Consider the following 14,971-nt stretch of genomic DNA (forward strand, 5'->3'; position numbering starts at 1 on the left):
CACTTAGCTCCCGCTGCAGGGTAGTAATCTGGCTCAGAGCCTCCTCATACTCAGCACGGCACTCATCAAACCTATTTACTAATAACTGAAGTCTATCCCGCTCTTCTACAATGTCTACATACTTTATGTGCAAATCCGATAGTTCTAATTTTAGTCTATTATTATTCCCAAGGACTTCTAATAATTCCTTTTCGTTTTCGTCTCTTTCATTATTCAATTGGGTGCATAGCTCCTTGCTTGCCTTTAATTCTTTCAGGGCCAATTGTAATTTGGATTGCTCCTGGCGCGCTAAGGCTCTGCGGGTCATCATTTTGTAATTAATTAATTAATGAAACAAGGAGTAATCACCCAAAGAATGCGAAATGACAGGTAGGTTTCGGTATTGCAGTGTATTGTTATAACAATTGCAGCGTTACACTTGGATAACGGGCAATTGCATATACACGTATGTGTTTTTTATGCGCTAAATAGTTGTTTCAAAGCCAAAACAGCTACTAGCACTCTTTAAAAACACCAAAACAGAAGTTTAAAATTCAAGTTTTACTAACCTAACTGTCACTTTGTTTACATCGACGAAAACTTTTCTTACGCACTTTTAACACTTAAACTATTAATATATACTACTATTTATTATATAAATTAGGCGATTAAATTGGATTTGGGCACTAAAAACACACAAAATAAATTAAAATAACAAAATAAAGTACAGAGATCTTTGAACAGCTGTTATAGGCGGTGTTGCCACACCAATCGTTTTTGATATAAATACTACAGTCTCTTTTATAACATAGTATTCCTATATACAACGTGTAATCGAATTACGAAATACTGTTAAAAGGGTGCATAAGTATATTTCACAAGGAATCACCCTGTGACAAAATTAAATCAAAAGAAGTATATTTATTTTTCCATACAAACTAATTCAAAACATTCAGTGACCTGTGACATAAGTAGGTATTGTATCTGTATCTTCAATACAGTTATCATAAGTAAACAGTGGGGGTCGTTGGTACTCGCGTCCGTAGGAATTACCGAAATTAGATTTTAACCCTTGTTACCCTACACGTGGCCCCTGGGTGGTGCTAAACGAGTATCATTTTCTTAGGTGGTAGGCTTCGGCCGTAGCTAGAATTACCACCCTGCGAGCAAAACCGCGCCGCAAAATGACTGATTGTGTCAGTTGACTGATGCGATTTGTCGTGTTCCGGAACGATGCTCGTAGTAGCTTATCTAAAGGGGATGGGTATGTACAGTTGCGTTGCGTTTAATGACAGGATCCGATCCACGGGGTAACTACACTGGACGCCTCGAATTGGAGGCTAGCGGGATCCGAAGCACGGTGCACCGCTGGCCGACCGCAGGTAGTAGGGGGCCCAACTAATAGGTTCGTCACCTATGAAAGGCTGCCCCGCACACTAGCGAAAAATCCTGGGATGGCTTCCATCGTGCTGGTTGACGACCAGACAGGGGACCCGATGGTGATTCCCAGGGGGGTTCGGGCGTCCCCGCAGTCTCCAGTCGAGTCTTCGTTTTAGTGTGGTATCTTCGTGGATTGAGGAGTCTACAAACGTCGCGCCTCGTACAACTGCCATCCCTTTTCCTATTCACCCTTTACATCAAATGACACGCAAAATGAAGAAAAGTAAGTATACACAGCGGTTGCACCTCCTCTCCTTAAAAGTGCATTTCTCAAATATAAGAGGAATGCACTCTAATCTCTTTGCAGTCCACCATCATCTGGAGACTGAGAGGCCGCATTTACTTTTTCTTACGGAGACACAGATTGGGGTTCCAACTGATGTAGCGTATCTTCAGTACCCAGGGTATTCACTTGAGCATAATTTTAAACCTCGTGCCGGGGTCTGTATGTTCGCACGTAATGACGTCTGTTGCCGGCGTCTCCGTAACTTGGAGGTACCCAACTTCTCAATCATGTGGTGTCTATTGGATACAGGTACGGATCAGATTGTTTACGCCTGTACTTATCGCTCACATAGTGGTGACCAGGAGACGACGCGGATGTTTCAGTATCTCAGTGAAACGGCTGACACCGTACAGCGTCGGTATCCGACTGCCCAAATGGTTTTTCTGGGAGACTTTAACGCTCACCACCAGGACTGGCTATTCCCATACCAGAACACCGACCACGCCGGGAGAGAGGCGCTTAAATTTGCCTTATCGCTAGATCTCTCTCAGCTAGTCCAAGAGGCAACACGGGTACCTGATATTGACGGCCACACACCTAATTGCCTAGACCTTCTGCTGACTACCGACCCAGACCGTTTTTCAGTATCAGTTACAGCTCCCTTGGGCACTTCTGATCACTGTTTGGTTAGGTCAGTGTCAAACTATCACCCCCTGGACTCCGGTTCTACTGGAATCAGACGGGTGTGGCGATACAAGTCAGCAGATTGGGACTTTTTTGCATCTTTTCCTTGGCGGCAAGTATGCTTCTCGTCTAATGATCCGTCGAGCAGTGAAAAAGCTTTATCGGAGGTCATAATGCAAGCCATGGAATACTTTATTCCATTCGCTGACGTATCACTCGATGGAAGGGTTCCACGGTGGTATAACGCTGAGTGTGCCCAAGCCGAGGCGCATAAAGATACAGCGTTTGCAGCGTGGGCTGAAGCCCGTTCAAAAAAAGCTCCGGATATCACCGCCAAGAAGAGAGCTTTTAACTTAGCCGACAAGTCCTACAAGAAGGTACTAAAAAGAGCTCGTTTTAGTCGCACCATACGTATCGGGGCAAAATTAGCTTCTTATCCACGTGGTAGTAAAGCTTTTTGGTCCCTTTCGAAGTCCATCGAAACGAATTTTTGCCGTCCTTCGCTGCCACCCCTTTTGAAACCTGACGGGTCTCTGGCTTTTACTGCAACAGATAAAGCTAACCTCTTAGAATCTCTGTTTGCAGCTAATTCACAGCTAGATTCAGGAAGTGCCTCACCACCAACCATACCTTTTTGTGACTCTGTCATGCCAGAGATACGCATTCGACAGTGTGAGGTTTTAAAAGTGCTCCGCAATCTGGATGTGAATAAAGCCAGTGGTCCTGACGGAATTCTAGCAGTGGTTCTTAAAACCTGTGCTCCCGAATTGTCTCCTATTCTAACACGTTTATACCGCCTCTCCCTTAAAACCACTCAGGTCCCGAAAGCTTGGAAGATTGCCAACGTGCAACCTGTTCCAAAAAAGGGTAGCCGTGCCGACCCATCTAACTACAGACCAATTGCTATCACCTCTTTATTATGTAAAAGTCTGGAGCGTGTACTTAATAACAGACTTCTGGCATACCTAGAAAACAACGAACTCCTGTCAGACCGTCAGTACGGTTTTCGACGAAATCGGTCAACAGGGGATCTTTTAGTGTATGCCACGCACATCTGGGGTGAAGCCATGGATAAGCACGGTGAAGCGCTCGCCGTTTCACTCGATGTATCGAAAGCTTTTGACCGTGTCTGGCATGAAAGTCTTCTGCACAAGCTTCCAGCCTACGGGTTACCCATTAGTTTTTGCAACTGGATCACTGATTTCTTGAGTGGACGATTTTTTCGGGTTGTCTTCGATGGGTCCTCGTCTGACCTAATGGCCATCAACGCTGATGTCCCTCAGGGATCGGTTCTTTCCGCTACGCTCTTCCTGCTGCATATAAATGATCTGTTAAAACCCGGCATCTTTGGGTATGCAGATGACAGCACTGTGACGGTTAGATACATGTCCAGTCCACGAGCTAGTGGAGACGAAACTCTTGTGCTCAGAGAGGCCTTGGTGGAACGCGTTAATCTGGCCTTAAGCGAGGTGTCCGATTGGGGTGACACTAATCTGGTAGAGTTTAATGCTTCCAAAACCCAAGCGTGTTTGTTTTCCGCCAAACGGAGTCCGTTCCCCCTAACTCCGACTTTCAGAAATGTATCTGTGCCAATCACGAATAGTATTGAGCTCCTAGGTATCAGCATTTCGTCCAATCTAAGCTTTGGACAATGCATCGAGTCCAAAGCTAAAACTGCTGGCAAAAAAATTGGCATCCTCAACAAAGTTAAGCGCTACTTCACGCCAGAACAGCTTCTAACCCTGTACCAAGCTCAGGTTCGGTCGTGCATGGAGTACTGCAGCCATTTATGGGATGGCTCTGCCAAGTACCAGCTCGATGCTTTGGATTCGGTGGATCGTCGTGCTAGGAGACTCATTGGCAACGACCTTGTAGTCAGTAGACTTCAAAGCCTTGAACACCGGCGGCAAGGTTGCTTGTCTGGCTGTTTTCTACAAGATACATTTCGGAGAGTGTGCTCAGGAGCTATTCGATTTGGTCAAACCATCTCCTTTCTACCATCGAACTGCGAGGCACCGAAAGAATCTGCACCGTTACGTGGTTGAAATACCATCAACACGTACGAAGCGTTTTGCTTCTTCCTTTCTGATCCGCACCGCAAAGGCCTGGAATGCCCTCCCATCTTCCGTCTTCCCTGATACCTATAATCTGGGTACCTTCAAATCAAGAGTGAATAGGCATCTTCTAGGCAAGCGCGCTTCATCTTAGGCTGCATCATCATTTACCATCAGGTGTGATTGCAGTCAAGCACTTGTCTATATACTTAAAAAAAAAAAAAAAAAAAAACAGTGTTTACTTTTGACGAATGTATTGTAGATAAAAGACCGACACGCGCATAGTAGCTACGCTACGAGCCGCGTACTTAATAAAATGACAGGAATCCTATGATTTTAATTTTGCATGTGATGTTAAGGCTGTATCTGATTTCTTTCAGTAAAATCTCTGGCAGTTGTTAACTCAAAAACTATTAGGTTTTTGGTTTCACAGATAAGTCTCAGAGACATTACACATCATCATCATCATCTCAACCAATTGACGTCCACTGCTGGACATAGGTCTTTTGTAGGGAGTTCCACAATGCACGGTCCTGGGCCGCTTGCCTCCAACGGCTCCCAGCTACTCGCCTGATGTCATCTGTCCACCTCGTTTGGGGCCGACCTACGCTGCGTTTACCGGTGCGGGGTCGCCATTCCAGCACCTTAAGACCCCAACGTCCATCGGTTCTCTGGACTATGTGCCCCGCCCATTGCCACTTCAGCTTCGCAACTCGCTGAGCTATGTCGGTAACTCTAGTTCTTCTACGGATCTCCTCATTTCTGATTTGATCACGTAGAGACACTCCTAACATAGCTCTCTCCATCGCCCGCTGAGTGACTCTGAGCCTTCTTATGAGGCCCATAGTTAGCGACCATGTCTCTGATCCGTAAGTCATCACTGGCAACACGCACTGTTCGAAGACTTTAGTCTTCAGGCACTGAGGGATTTTGGACGAGAAGATGTCACGAAGTTTCCCGAACGCTGCCCATCCGAGTTGGATTCGGCGGTTTACCTCTTTCTCGAAATTGGACCTACCTAACTGGATCGTGTGTCCTAGGTATATATACTCGTCTACAATTTCGAGTGCAGAGCTCCCAACAATTATTGGGTGGAGCGGAACATGAGCGTTAGACATAATTTTCGTCTTGCTCATGTTCATACGAAGGCCCACCTGTTGAGAAACTCTGCTGAGGTCATTGAGCATCGCATTAAGGTCTTCCAGAGTCTCTGCCATTATGACTACATCGTCGGCAAACCGAAGTTGAGTGATGTACTCGCCGTTTATGTTGATGCCAAGCCCGTTCCAATCCAGAAGCTTAAAAACGTCCTCCAACGCAGCGGTAAACAGCTTCGGGGAGATAACATCTCCCTGTCGCACTCCTCGCTGCAGTAGGATCGGTTTCGTAGTCTGGTCCTGTATACGGACTGACATAGTGGCGTTTTTGTACAAACACTTCAAAACTTCGATGTACCGGTAGTCAATTCGGCATCTCTGCAGTGACCTTAACACAGCCCAGGTTTCCACCGAATCAAAGGCTTTCTCATAGTCCACAAACGCTAAGCAAAGTGGCCGGTTATACTCTTGAGTCTTCTGTATAACCTGCCGCAGCGTATGTATGTGGTCTATGGTACTGAAGCCCTTTCGGAAACCGGCTTGTTCAGGAGGCTGGAAGTCGTCGAACCTATTCGCGAGACGATTCGTAATGACTCTTGAGAACAACTTGTAGACATGGCTCAACAGCGAGATAGGTCTGTAGTTCTTCAGCAAGGTATTATCACCTTTTTTGAAGAACAGAACAACCACGCTCCTGTGCCATGCCTCTGGCGTTGTGCCTTGATGAATGACGAAATTGAACAACCGCTGAAGGACTTTAAGTATCGGTTTTCCACCCGCTTTCAGGAGTTCTGCTGTGATTCCGTCATCACCCGGTGCCTTGTTGTTCTTAAGTTGTTTGAGAGCCATACTAATCTCGTAAAGGCTGACGTCCGGGATATCTTCAGTGAAGTGTCGGGTCAATTTGGCTCTAGGGTCTTTAGCCAAACTTTCAACAGGCTTTTGTGTGGAGGTGTATAACTGTCCATAGAATTTCTCAACCTCACTCAGGATCTCTGGTTTAGAAGAAATGAGACTACCATTGCCAGTCTTCAGGCGAGTCAACAGGCTCTGTCCGATAGACAGATCTCTTGCGAACACTTTCGAGCCTTTGTTGCGCTCAATGGCGACTTTAATTTTCTCAGTGTTAAAGTGTCGCAAGTCTTTCGTCTGCAACTTCGAGATCTGTCTATTAATACGCCGATATTCAGACGCATCTTTTGAAGACTGTAGTCTCATTTCTTGTCTCTTCTCCATAAGCCCGAGTGTATGGGCTGAGAACTTTTTGGTTCTATGTTTACGGTGGGTCCTAAAGAACTTGGACCCAACCGTATGGACAGTTTGCACAAGCCTGTTGTTAAGATCGTCCACAGAATCGCAGTCCAGGCAATCAAACCGGTTTTGCAGCTCCAGTTGAAAGCTCTCGGGGTTTTGGATATGAGCACGAGTAGGCCGGAGCGTAGACTTTACCAGTCTGACCCTTTCCAGCTTTACATTTATATTCAATGTGCCTCTTACCATGCGGTGATCGCTCCCGGTTTTCATCCTGTTGATCACAGAGACATCATTGAATATATGCCGTTTGGTCGACATGATAAAGTCGATCTTATTTCTCGTCGAACCATCGGGGCTCAGCCAGGTCCATTTCCTGTGCGGCCGCTTTTCGAAGAAGGAGTTCATCATAAAGAGGCCCTCCTTCTCCATAAAGTCGGCCAGCATTTGGCCCCGTTCGTTCCGTTGCCCATATCCAAATTGCCCCACTCTCAGCTCTGCACCGCTTCGCTTGCCCAGCCTCGCGTTGAAATCCCCCATCACAACACTGTAGTAGGTTTTCGAGGCATGTATGGCTTTCGAAATATCCTCATACAATGCCTCTACTTCCTCGTCGGTGTGCGCAGTTGTGGGTGCGTAGACCTGTATAACCTTCAGGGAATACCGTTTGGTTATTCTGAGTACAAGGTACGCTACCCTGCTCGACACGCTTTCGACTCGAACAATGTTGTTGACAAGGGATTTGTGGACGATGAATCCGACACCACCTTGGGACTGTTGTTCGCCCTCCCGGTAGTAGAACAAGTTGCCGGATTTTAGGATTATCGTGTCCTCCCCCTCTCTACGGACTTCAGATAAACCCATGATACTCCAGCGCAACTTGCACACTGCTTCTTCCAGCTCGACTAACTTCTCATCGGTCCTCAACGTGCGTGCGTTATACGTTGCCAGGTCCAGTCGTCGGGTTTGGCAGCGGAATCTCTTCCGGAGATTCTTGACACCCCTTGCCCCGCCGTTACCATAACCGCTGCCAGAGCCAGGAATAGCGGGGCTGCCGGGGACTAGGGGCTGTGGCTTTCTTTTCTCCATTCATACAAAGATTTGCCCGGTAATGACCACGCTGGGCAGGCGGGTTGGTCATCGCAGGGCTAGACTGATCGCACCGGCGTCGCTGCTGCCCGGCACCGGTCTGTGCCATTTATTCAGTCTAGCCAATTTGAAGTAGTTATACCGCCACTTGTCGGTCGCCAGAGCCTCGTCGGTTAGACGGCAGGGTGCACCACGTGCAGGTGAGGTTGGCATTTTTGGGAGGCTGACTGGTACTAGCCTCCCCCTTACACCCCATTGCAACAATGTTCCTTTAAAACCTGAAAAGTTACACAATGTTCCTTTAAAACCTGAAAAGTTTTATTCCGGTTTTCATTTACACGCTGTATATAGTAGAGCGGGTTATAGAGTACCCACTACGCTGCACCAATGCGAGTCGGTGGACTTGAACGATTATATTCTCATGATAAACCGACCGACAATTTAACAGACGCACAGTCTCCGAGGCACGAAGAACACCAGTTTCCACGGTACTGAGAATTTCCATCAAGAAAAGCTGGACATCTGGGTCTTTTCAAAAATTTAGGGAATTCCAAAGTCCAGGGTCCTGGGCCACTTGTTTCCAGCGGCGCCCCGAGACTGGAAAATATGAATACCAAACAATTTAGCGCCCGAACCGGGATCGGACCCCAGGCCTAGACTTGATCAATAGATATTCGACACGATCATGCCGAATAATGGCGGTTTTAATCCGGCAACTCTAAATTCAACTGAATTACTAGTTAGTTGCATACCTACTCGATTGACTATTCATAAAGTATTCGTTCCATTTAACATTGAATAACGATTTATGTACATATGTGTACACACATACACATATGTACATACACGAGTAATCGGGTAAGATTGTATGCATCATCCCAATTGTCCCACGCGTGGGCACAATCTTCCTATATCCCTATTTTATGCATATTCCACTACAAGTTAGCCTTCGACTGCAATCTCACCCGGTGGTAAGTGATGATTCAGTCTAAGATGGTAGCGGGCTAACCTGTTAGGGAGTAGGTATGGTAGGTAAATCCCTAATCGGTTTCTACGCAACATTGCATCGGAACTCTTAATCGCTTAGCGGCACGTCTTTGTCGGTAGGGTGGTAACTGGTAACTTGCCACGGCTAATGCCTCCCAACCAGACCAGGCTAGAGAAAATCCTAAAATAATAAATTCTCAAATTACCCCCTGCCGGGAATCGAACCCGGGGCCTCCTACTTAAATAAACAGCGCTCACCGTTGCACCAGGGAGGTTGTGCAAAAATCTGTAAACTAAATCATTAATGGTAGATCTAAAAATAGTGCTGTCTTTTGGACACAGTGTCACCAGGAAAGTTTTTTTTTTAGTTTTTATTGATGGACCCACCTGATTAAATCAAAAGAAGTATATTACTTAGCAAAGTGGAAAACCATCAACTAAAACAGAGCAACACTAAGGCAGCCAGTCCACTGGAGCGGAGCCGAGAAACGGACTAATGCGGAGCGCAGTTGTGTACTGTGTCTGGTTCACTTAAGAGCAGCGGAGATTTTGTGCAATCCTATTGGTTAATATTTCTCCGTTGACTCGCTCCGCTCCGGTGGACTGGCAGCCTTAACAGGGCACATCCTACAACATGTCGCCCTGTGTCACTCATACAGGGATAGGTTTTAAGCCTCATGTGCTGTGTGTGCCTATTATTACACCTGCAATCACGCCTTTCAGACCGTAACACAGCACTGCAACAATACCGCCTAGCGGCAGAAATAAGCATGGCGATAGTACTACAGGCGACAGTACATGGTTATTACTTCGGAGCAAAAAAAAGGAGGTAGGCAATCAGGACATCAGTAGTAGGTACGGTACGTTAAGTAGGTACTTATGAGTTATTAAATTACATACCTTTTAGCATTCACCATAATTGCGCTAATTTTAATCACAATCGTAAACAATTACGCGCTGGTATTCAAAACAAAGCAAACTATTCAGGTCGTTTCGTTACTTGGCATTTTTTCAAACTGAATTCACGATAAGTAATTGCATTAAAATTAACTATATATAACAAAATTTACATACATTCTATACCTAAGTTTGATAAAATGATTGCCCATCACGAAACCATTTTAATAGACTATGCAAATGTATAAAAACTTCCGAATAAATGGCTTACCTGACTTTATCACCATCCTTAAATATTTTCGGATGATGATGAGCAGCATTGGCTCCTATAACAAAGAAGACGAAACTCCCTCCGCACAATATTCCCAGCCATACAAGGTAGCCTCATAACTTATATATTATTAAAGAAATATTTGGCTTAATTTCTGACAGCCTATTGGCGTAGTGGGCAGCGACCCCACTTTTCGAGTCCATGGCAGTGGGTTCGATTCCGACAACCATTGGCAATGTTTGTGTGATGAATGTGATGTTTTTCAGTGTTCTCAGTGGCGTGCATAGCACAAGGTGTTTAGAACAGAATGTTTAAATACAAAACTTTAATGGTCCTATCTGAAGGCTCTGCAAGACCCTGAGGGTAGGGTATGCACAGCTTATTTGCGTATATGCAATGCACGCCACTGAGTGTTCTTCTGTGTATTGTAAGTATTTATATATATGTATATATTATATAACACATGCTATGTACACATTTTGTATATAATAACGCATCAAATATGCCATCTATGTGCCTATTTGAATAAAGAAATATTTATATATATATATGAAGCGATAAGGCCGCCAAATTACATACGTTGTTTTGTTATACTTTTCTTTTGTATGTAATTTTTGTGATTTGCAATAAAAGTATAGTACTTCATACTTTCATTTATTCATAAAATATTCATCAGTCATCTTAGTACCCATTTTTTTTTTAATTCCTCTACAAGTTAGTTAGCCCTTGTCTGCAATCACACTTGATATTAAGCGATGATGCACTCAAAGATGGTATGATAGATGGGCTGTTAGGGAGTATGGTAGTCATACCCCAAATTGGTTTGACATCGCACCGGAACACTCAATCGCTTAGCTCAAGCTACACTTACTTTGGAGCTAGATGGCTATGTGTGCATTGCCTTAGTATATTACTTAAAATATATATATATTGTATAGAAGCAGTTGTTACATAAATTTAACTTGAATTTTTGCATTTAAATATCAACTGCTTTAACGGTGAAGGAAAACATCACATGATGAGGCGTTACTTAGGAGAATATCACAATATATATCAAGTCTGAAATTTTTAACTAGCTAAATTAAAGACTTCGTTGCCAGGTTGCAGATGGTACAACTTAGAGAACTCCTCCGCAATAGCTGGCTATTCAGACAACGGTACTATTATTTTAAAACAAAAAAAACAGCACTGAAAAAGTGCTGAAGTTGTTCAAATAGGTAGGTAAGTAATCAGGATATAAGCAAATTTTTTGTGAGTTAAATATGTCTAAAAAAAAAGTTTCACCAACTCTTAGGTGATAACTATTGGTAAACGGTTGATGTGTGCCTAGGATTATCTGTAAATTAGGCATTTTTTATTTCTTCTTTATTACTGAAAATGGGCATTAGTCCCTGCTCACTGCTATTTAGTTACCTACCTTTAAGCATAACTGTGCTAATTCTAATCTTAATCATAAACAATTACTCACAAGTATTCAAAACAAAGCAGCCCATAACCAGGTCATTCATTACTTTGCATTTGTTGAATTGAGGCTAATCATGTAATGGAAACTTTGAAACATACTTTTATGCCCACATACATGGTTCATCCTCTTCATTATCATCAACTGATTATCGCCAACTACGGGGACAAGTCCCTTAGAATGAAAGTTTAGCCTACCAAGCTGGCCAAGTACAGATTGGTGGTACACATCACACATTGTTTACCCTCACCATTAAAAAGTAATATTAAATGCTTTAATTAACATACATCGTTAATTGCATGACTTAATTAAATGGTTGGGAAATGAGTGAAATCACTTTTCAAGTCTCTTTGAACTTGTACTCCGAATCTGAAACTGCATGCTTGCGATTAGTTAAAAAATAAAAATAGCCTTTATTCTCTAACTAATTACATTTTACTAGTAGTGTATAACTAGTTACTAAATCAATTATTTAATTAAGTTATATTTATTCCTAAGAAATTGTAACACCATAGCTCCAGTGTGCTCTGTCTCTGGCTATTCTGCGCCATCCTTTTGACAGGTCATTTTTCTTTGCGATTAGTTATCGAGTATCAAAACCTTTGAGCAATGACATGCGTGCATCTTTCAACAACTAACTCCAAACTTAACTTGCAAGATTTAATTACAGTCAAACCGACACTAAATAAAAGCGTGCAATTACCTTTGCTTTAAATTAGATATAGAAATCTAATCTCATGGTTATCATTTATCAAACAAAAACTAAAAATAAAATGATTTCTATTTATCATTGGATATTATGACTTATCACAATATTTAAGTTGCCATGATAACAATTGACTGTTTATGTTTATGTTTCAGATTTGTACAATACAAAATATATATATATTGTAAAAACTAATGATTTTGATGACTGTTTATATGTATTTTTAATTATTTTTTATATACCTACTTACCTTTTGTTTAGTTATTTTTCTGTACACCACTAGCAAGTAGGTAGCAAAATCCACTAGGACCTCAATGATATATGTGGCACACAATTAACATTACAATGGTACTGTCAGTTGAAGTGTGATGCTGCAAGAACGATGCAAACTGTTCTGACGTTATGCCAAGTTTATAATAAGACCACTTGTATTCATTGGAACCCTATATAACGGTTTGACAGTTGTGGTTTCCGGTGTAATTACAGGAACATGAGGCTGAACAACTATGACTTAGGTTTACAGACACAGGGTGACACATTGCAGAAATGGTTTCAACTTATCATGTGGATGTCTGCTGGCTCCGATAATTATAACCATAAATAAAATAAAAAATTTTGCTTAATTTTGTATAGGACTGAATTTCTCATAGGTACAGATAATAGAGGTGGAGTATAATGCTTTGCAGTTTTTTTTTTTGTTGAGCTCTAGACTTCTCTTTATTATTATAAAGAAAATTTTAAAAACTTTAATTTTATTTTATTTCACTTTATAGAGACAACTCACATTCCACTAAATAAATGTTAAGATATTTGTGTAAAAAGACAATCACAAATGTGATTAGCACCAGAAACTTTATTTACGAATTGCTGTGATTTTTCCTTTAATTTTGGAGAAGGAAAAATATCACACCATCATCATTATGTGGAAATCTCTAAATGTAGATTAAATTGGACAACTGACTGAATAAATACAATGTTACAATAAAGGTGTATGAACGTACAGTATAAATACAGTACAACACAAAAGGTAAAGATTACAGAAAAATAATCAAGCTACAGAGTTAACTTTAGGAGCCTTATTTCTATATTACAGCAATCTCTTCCAGAAAACCAATGGTGTATAAACCTTTCCTGCTGAAAATTGGTAGGTCTATATACAATTACCACTATATATATATTTTTCATAATATAAATAAACTTTATTCTTTTTTTTTTTTTTTAAACTGTGTGTTAAAATCTACTTATATATATTATGTATATTTTATATTTATATATAACATATATTTATTTAAATTATATATGTATTTGTATTTTTACATTTTGGTATTTATGTATATCTATCAACACTCTTGGCACTATCCTGTTCTCTTGCTGTAAGTCCTATCTACAAAGGTTGCCTGTAAGAGATTGCTTGCAGCAATAAGGCCGCCTTTGCATGTCTACATTGTGTACTGTATACTCCTTACTGTTTCTTTTCGTGTATGTTATACATGCAATAAAGTGTTTCTTCTTCTTCTTAAACATCGAAAGTTGAAAGACTGGAAGTAGTTATTCCAGTCTATAGTCACTAACATTTGTTAAAAGCCCACCAACCTGCAGAGCAGCATGGTGGATCTATGCTTTAAAACCAAGTCTCCAACCTAATTTAATATTGTTTTAACAAACTAAAAAGGTTGGCTTCAAAAGTTTAATTTTCTGTAAAAAGTATATTCAAAGGTATGCTATAATTTATGTATGCTTCCATAATTTTTGTTCTGAGCTAATTACACAAATATTTGAGGTAGCCCAAACAAAAGAACTAATCGAGGGTATTTTATCACTTATCATGTTATTCGAACGGGGTATGAGCCTTGCAATTTATAATTGTAATAATATTGACAGCTGTAAAAAAACCTTGAAATCGCGAACTTATATCAACAAGAATCATTGAAAAGAACAAACTGACCTTCCGCACTTTGGTTTAGCGACGATGGCGTCCCGGAGGTCCCCAACTCCCTTTTCGGGACCCCCTTGGGCGGATCCGAATCGGAATCATCGAAAACTAGAGTCCGGACCGACTGAGAACACCTACGATCCATTACATTACACTACACACCACACAAATATACTGCTATTTTTGCCATTTATAAACACCCAACAACATCGATTGTACGCATCACACAAACTCAATACACCTGTAAAAGCCGGTATTAACTAACGACGACCGCGCACGCTTTATTTCAATACAAAATGAAAGTTGTTACATATTTTTCACCATCGGCAGCACACGGTACAACACACCATACCACGGCTCCATACAAATTGAAACATGAAATTAGTTACAATACAAATCGAAAAGCCATGTCGGAAAGTGACACTCGCGTTTTGAAAGATGAACCCACAGATAAAATATAGTAATGTTAGTCTATAATACCGATTTAGTCTATGATTAAACCTATCACAGATAGCATATTTCCTAGATATTTATAAGAAGGAACTATGGAGGGTAGAGGTAAGGAGAGTCATCTGTGTATATGAAAAAGTGTCGTCAAAATGTATTAAATTAGGATGGCGCCACATTTGCATCAGGGTAACTCTTAAAAGAAGCGCCAAATATAAATATTGTTAGAGTAGGCTTGAAAAATAAACAAGGAAGTATGGAGATACAAGGAAGTAAGGTTATATTTACCACAATATTTTGTACAACGTAAGTTGTTGAAATTCTCAATAATTAATTACTTTAGTCGATAATGATATTAAATTCTTTAACTCGGCATACTTCAATTCATCTACGATTGCTACGTTCATACCATACCCTGTGCATCCACCAGCGCCATTGTGGAGGATTT

The 14,971-nt window shown here is 41.6% G+C and overlaps 1 protein-coding gene across 7 annotated transcripts in view; it reads right to left on the minus strand.

Moving 5' to 3' along the window:
• Nucleotides 1–14,485, minus strand: part of LOC120634535 (microtubule-associated serine/threonine-protein kinase 3) — a 102,834-nt gene extending 88,349 nt beyond the window's left edge. For 4 of the 7 annotated variants that reach the window (XM_039905223.1, XM_039905221.1, XM_039905224.1 and 1 more), the window contains exon 1: nucleotides 14,089–14,484. In XM_039905223.1, the coding sequence (XP_039761157.1) occupies nucleotides 14,089–14,221 (133 nt within the window). In that variant the 5' untranslated portion in view covers nucleotides 14,222–14,484. Of the gene's footprint in view, nucleotides 1–14,088 lie in introns of all 7 variants that reach the window. The other 3 variants (XM_039905220.1, XM_039905219.1, XM_039905225.1) reach the window with 2 other exon arrangements.
• Nucleotides 14,486–14,971: the final 486 nt, after the last annotated feature.

This window comes from Pararge aegeria, chromosome 24 (assembly GCF_905163445.1).
Source record: "Pararge aegeria chromosome 24, ilParAegt1.1, whole genome shotgun sequence".
NCBI classification, from domain to species: Eukaryota; Metazoa; Arthropoda; class Insecta; order Lepidoptera; family Nymphalidae; genus Pararge; species Pararge aegeria.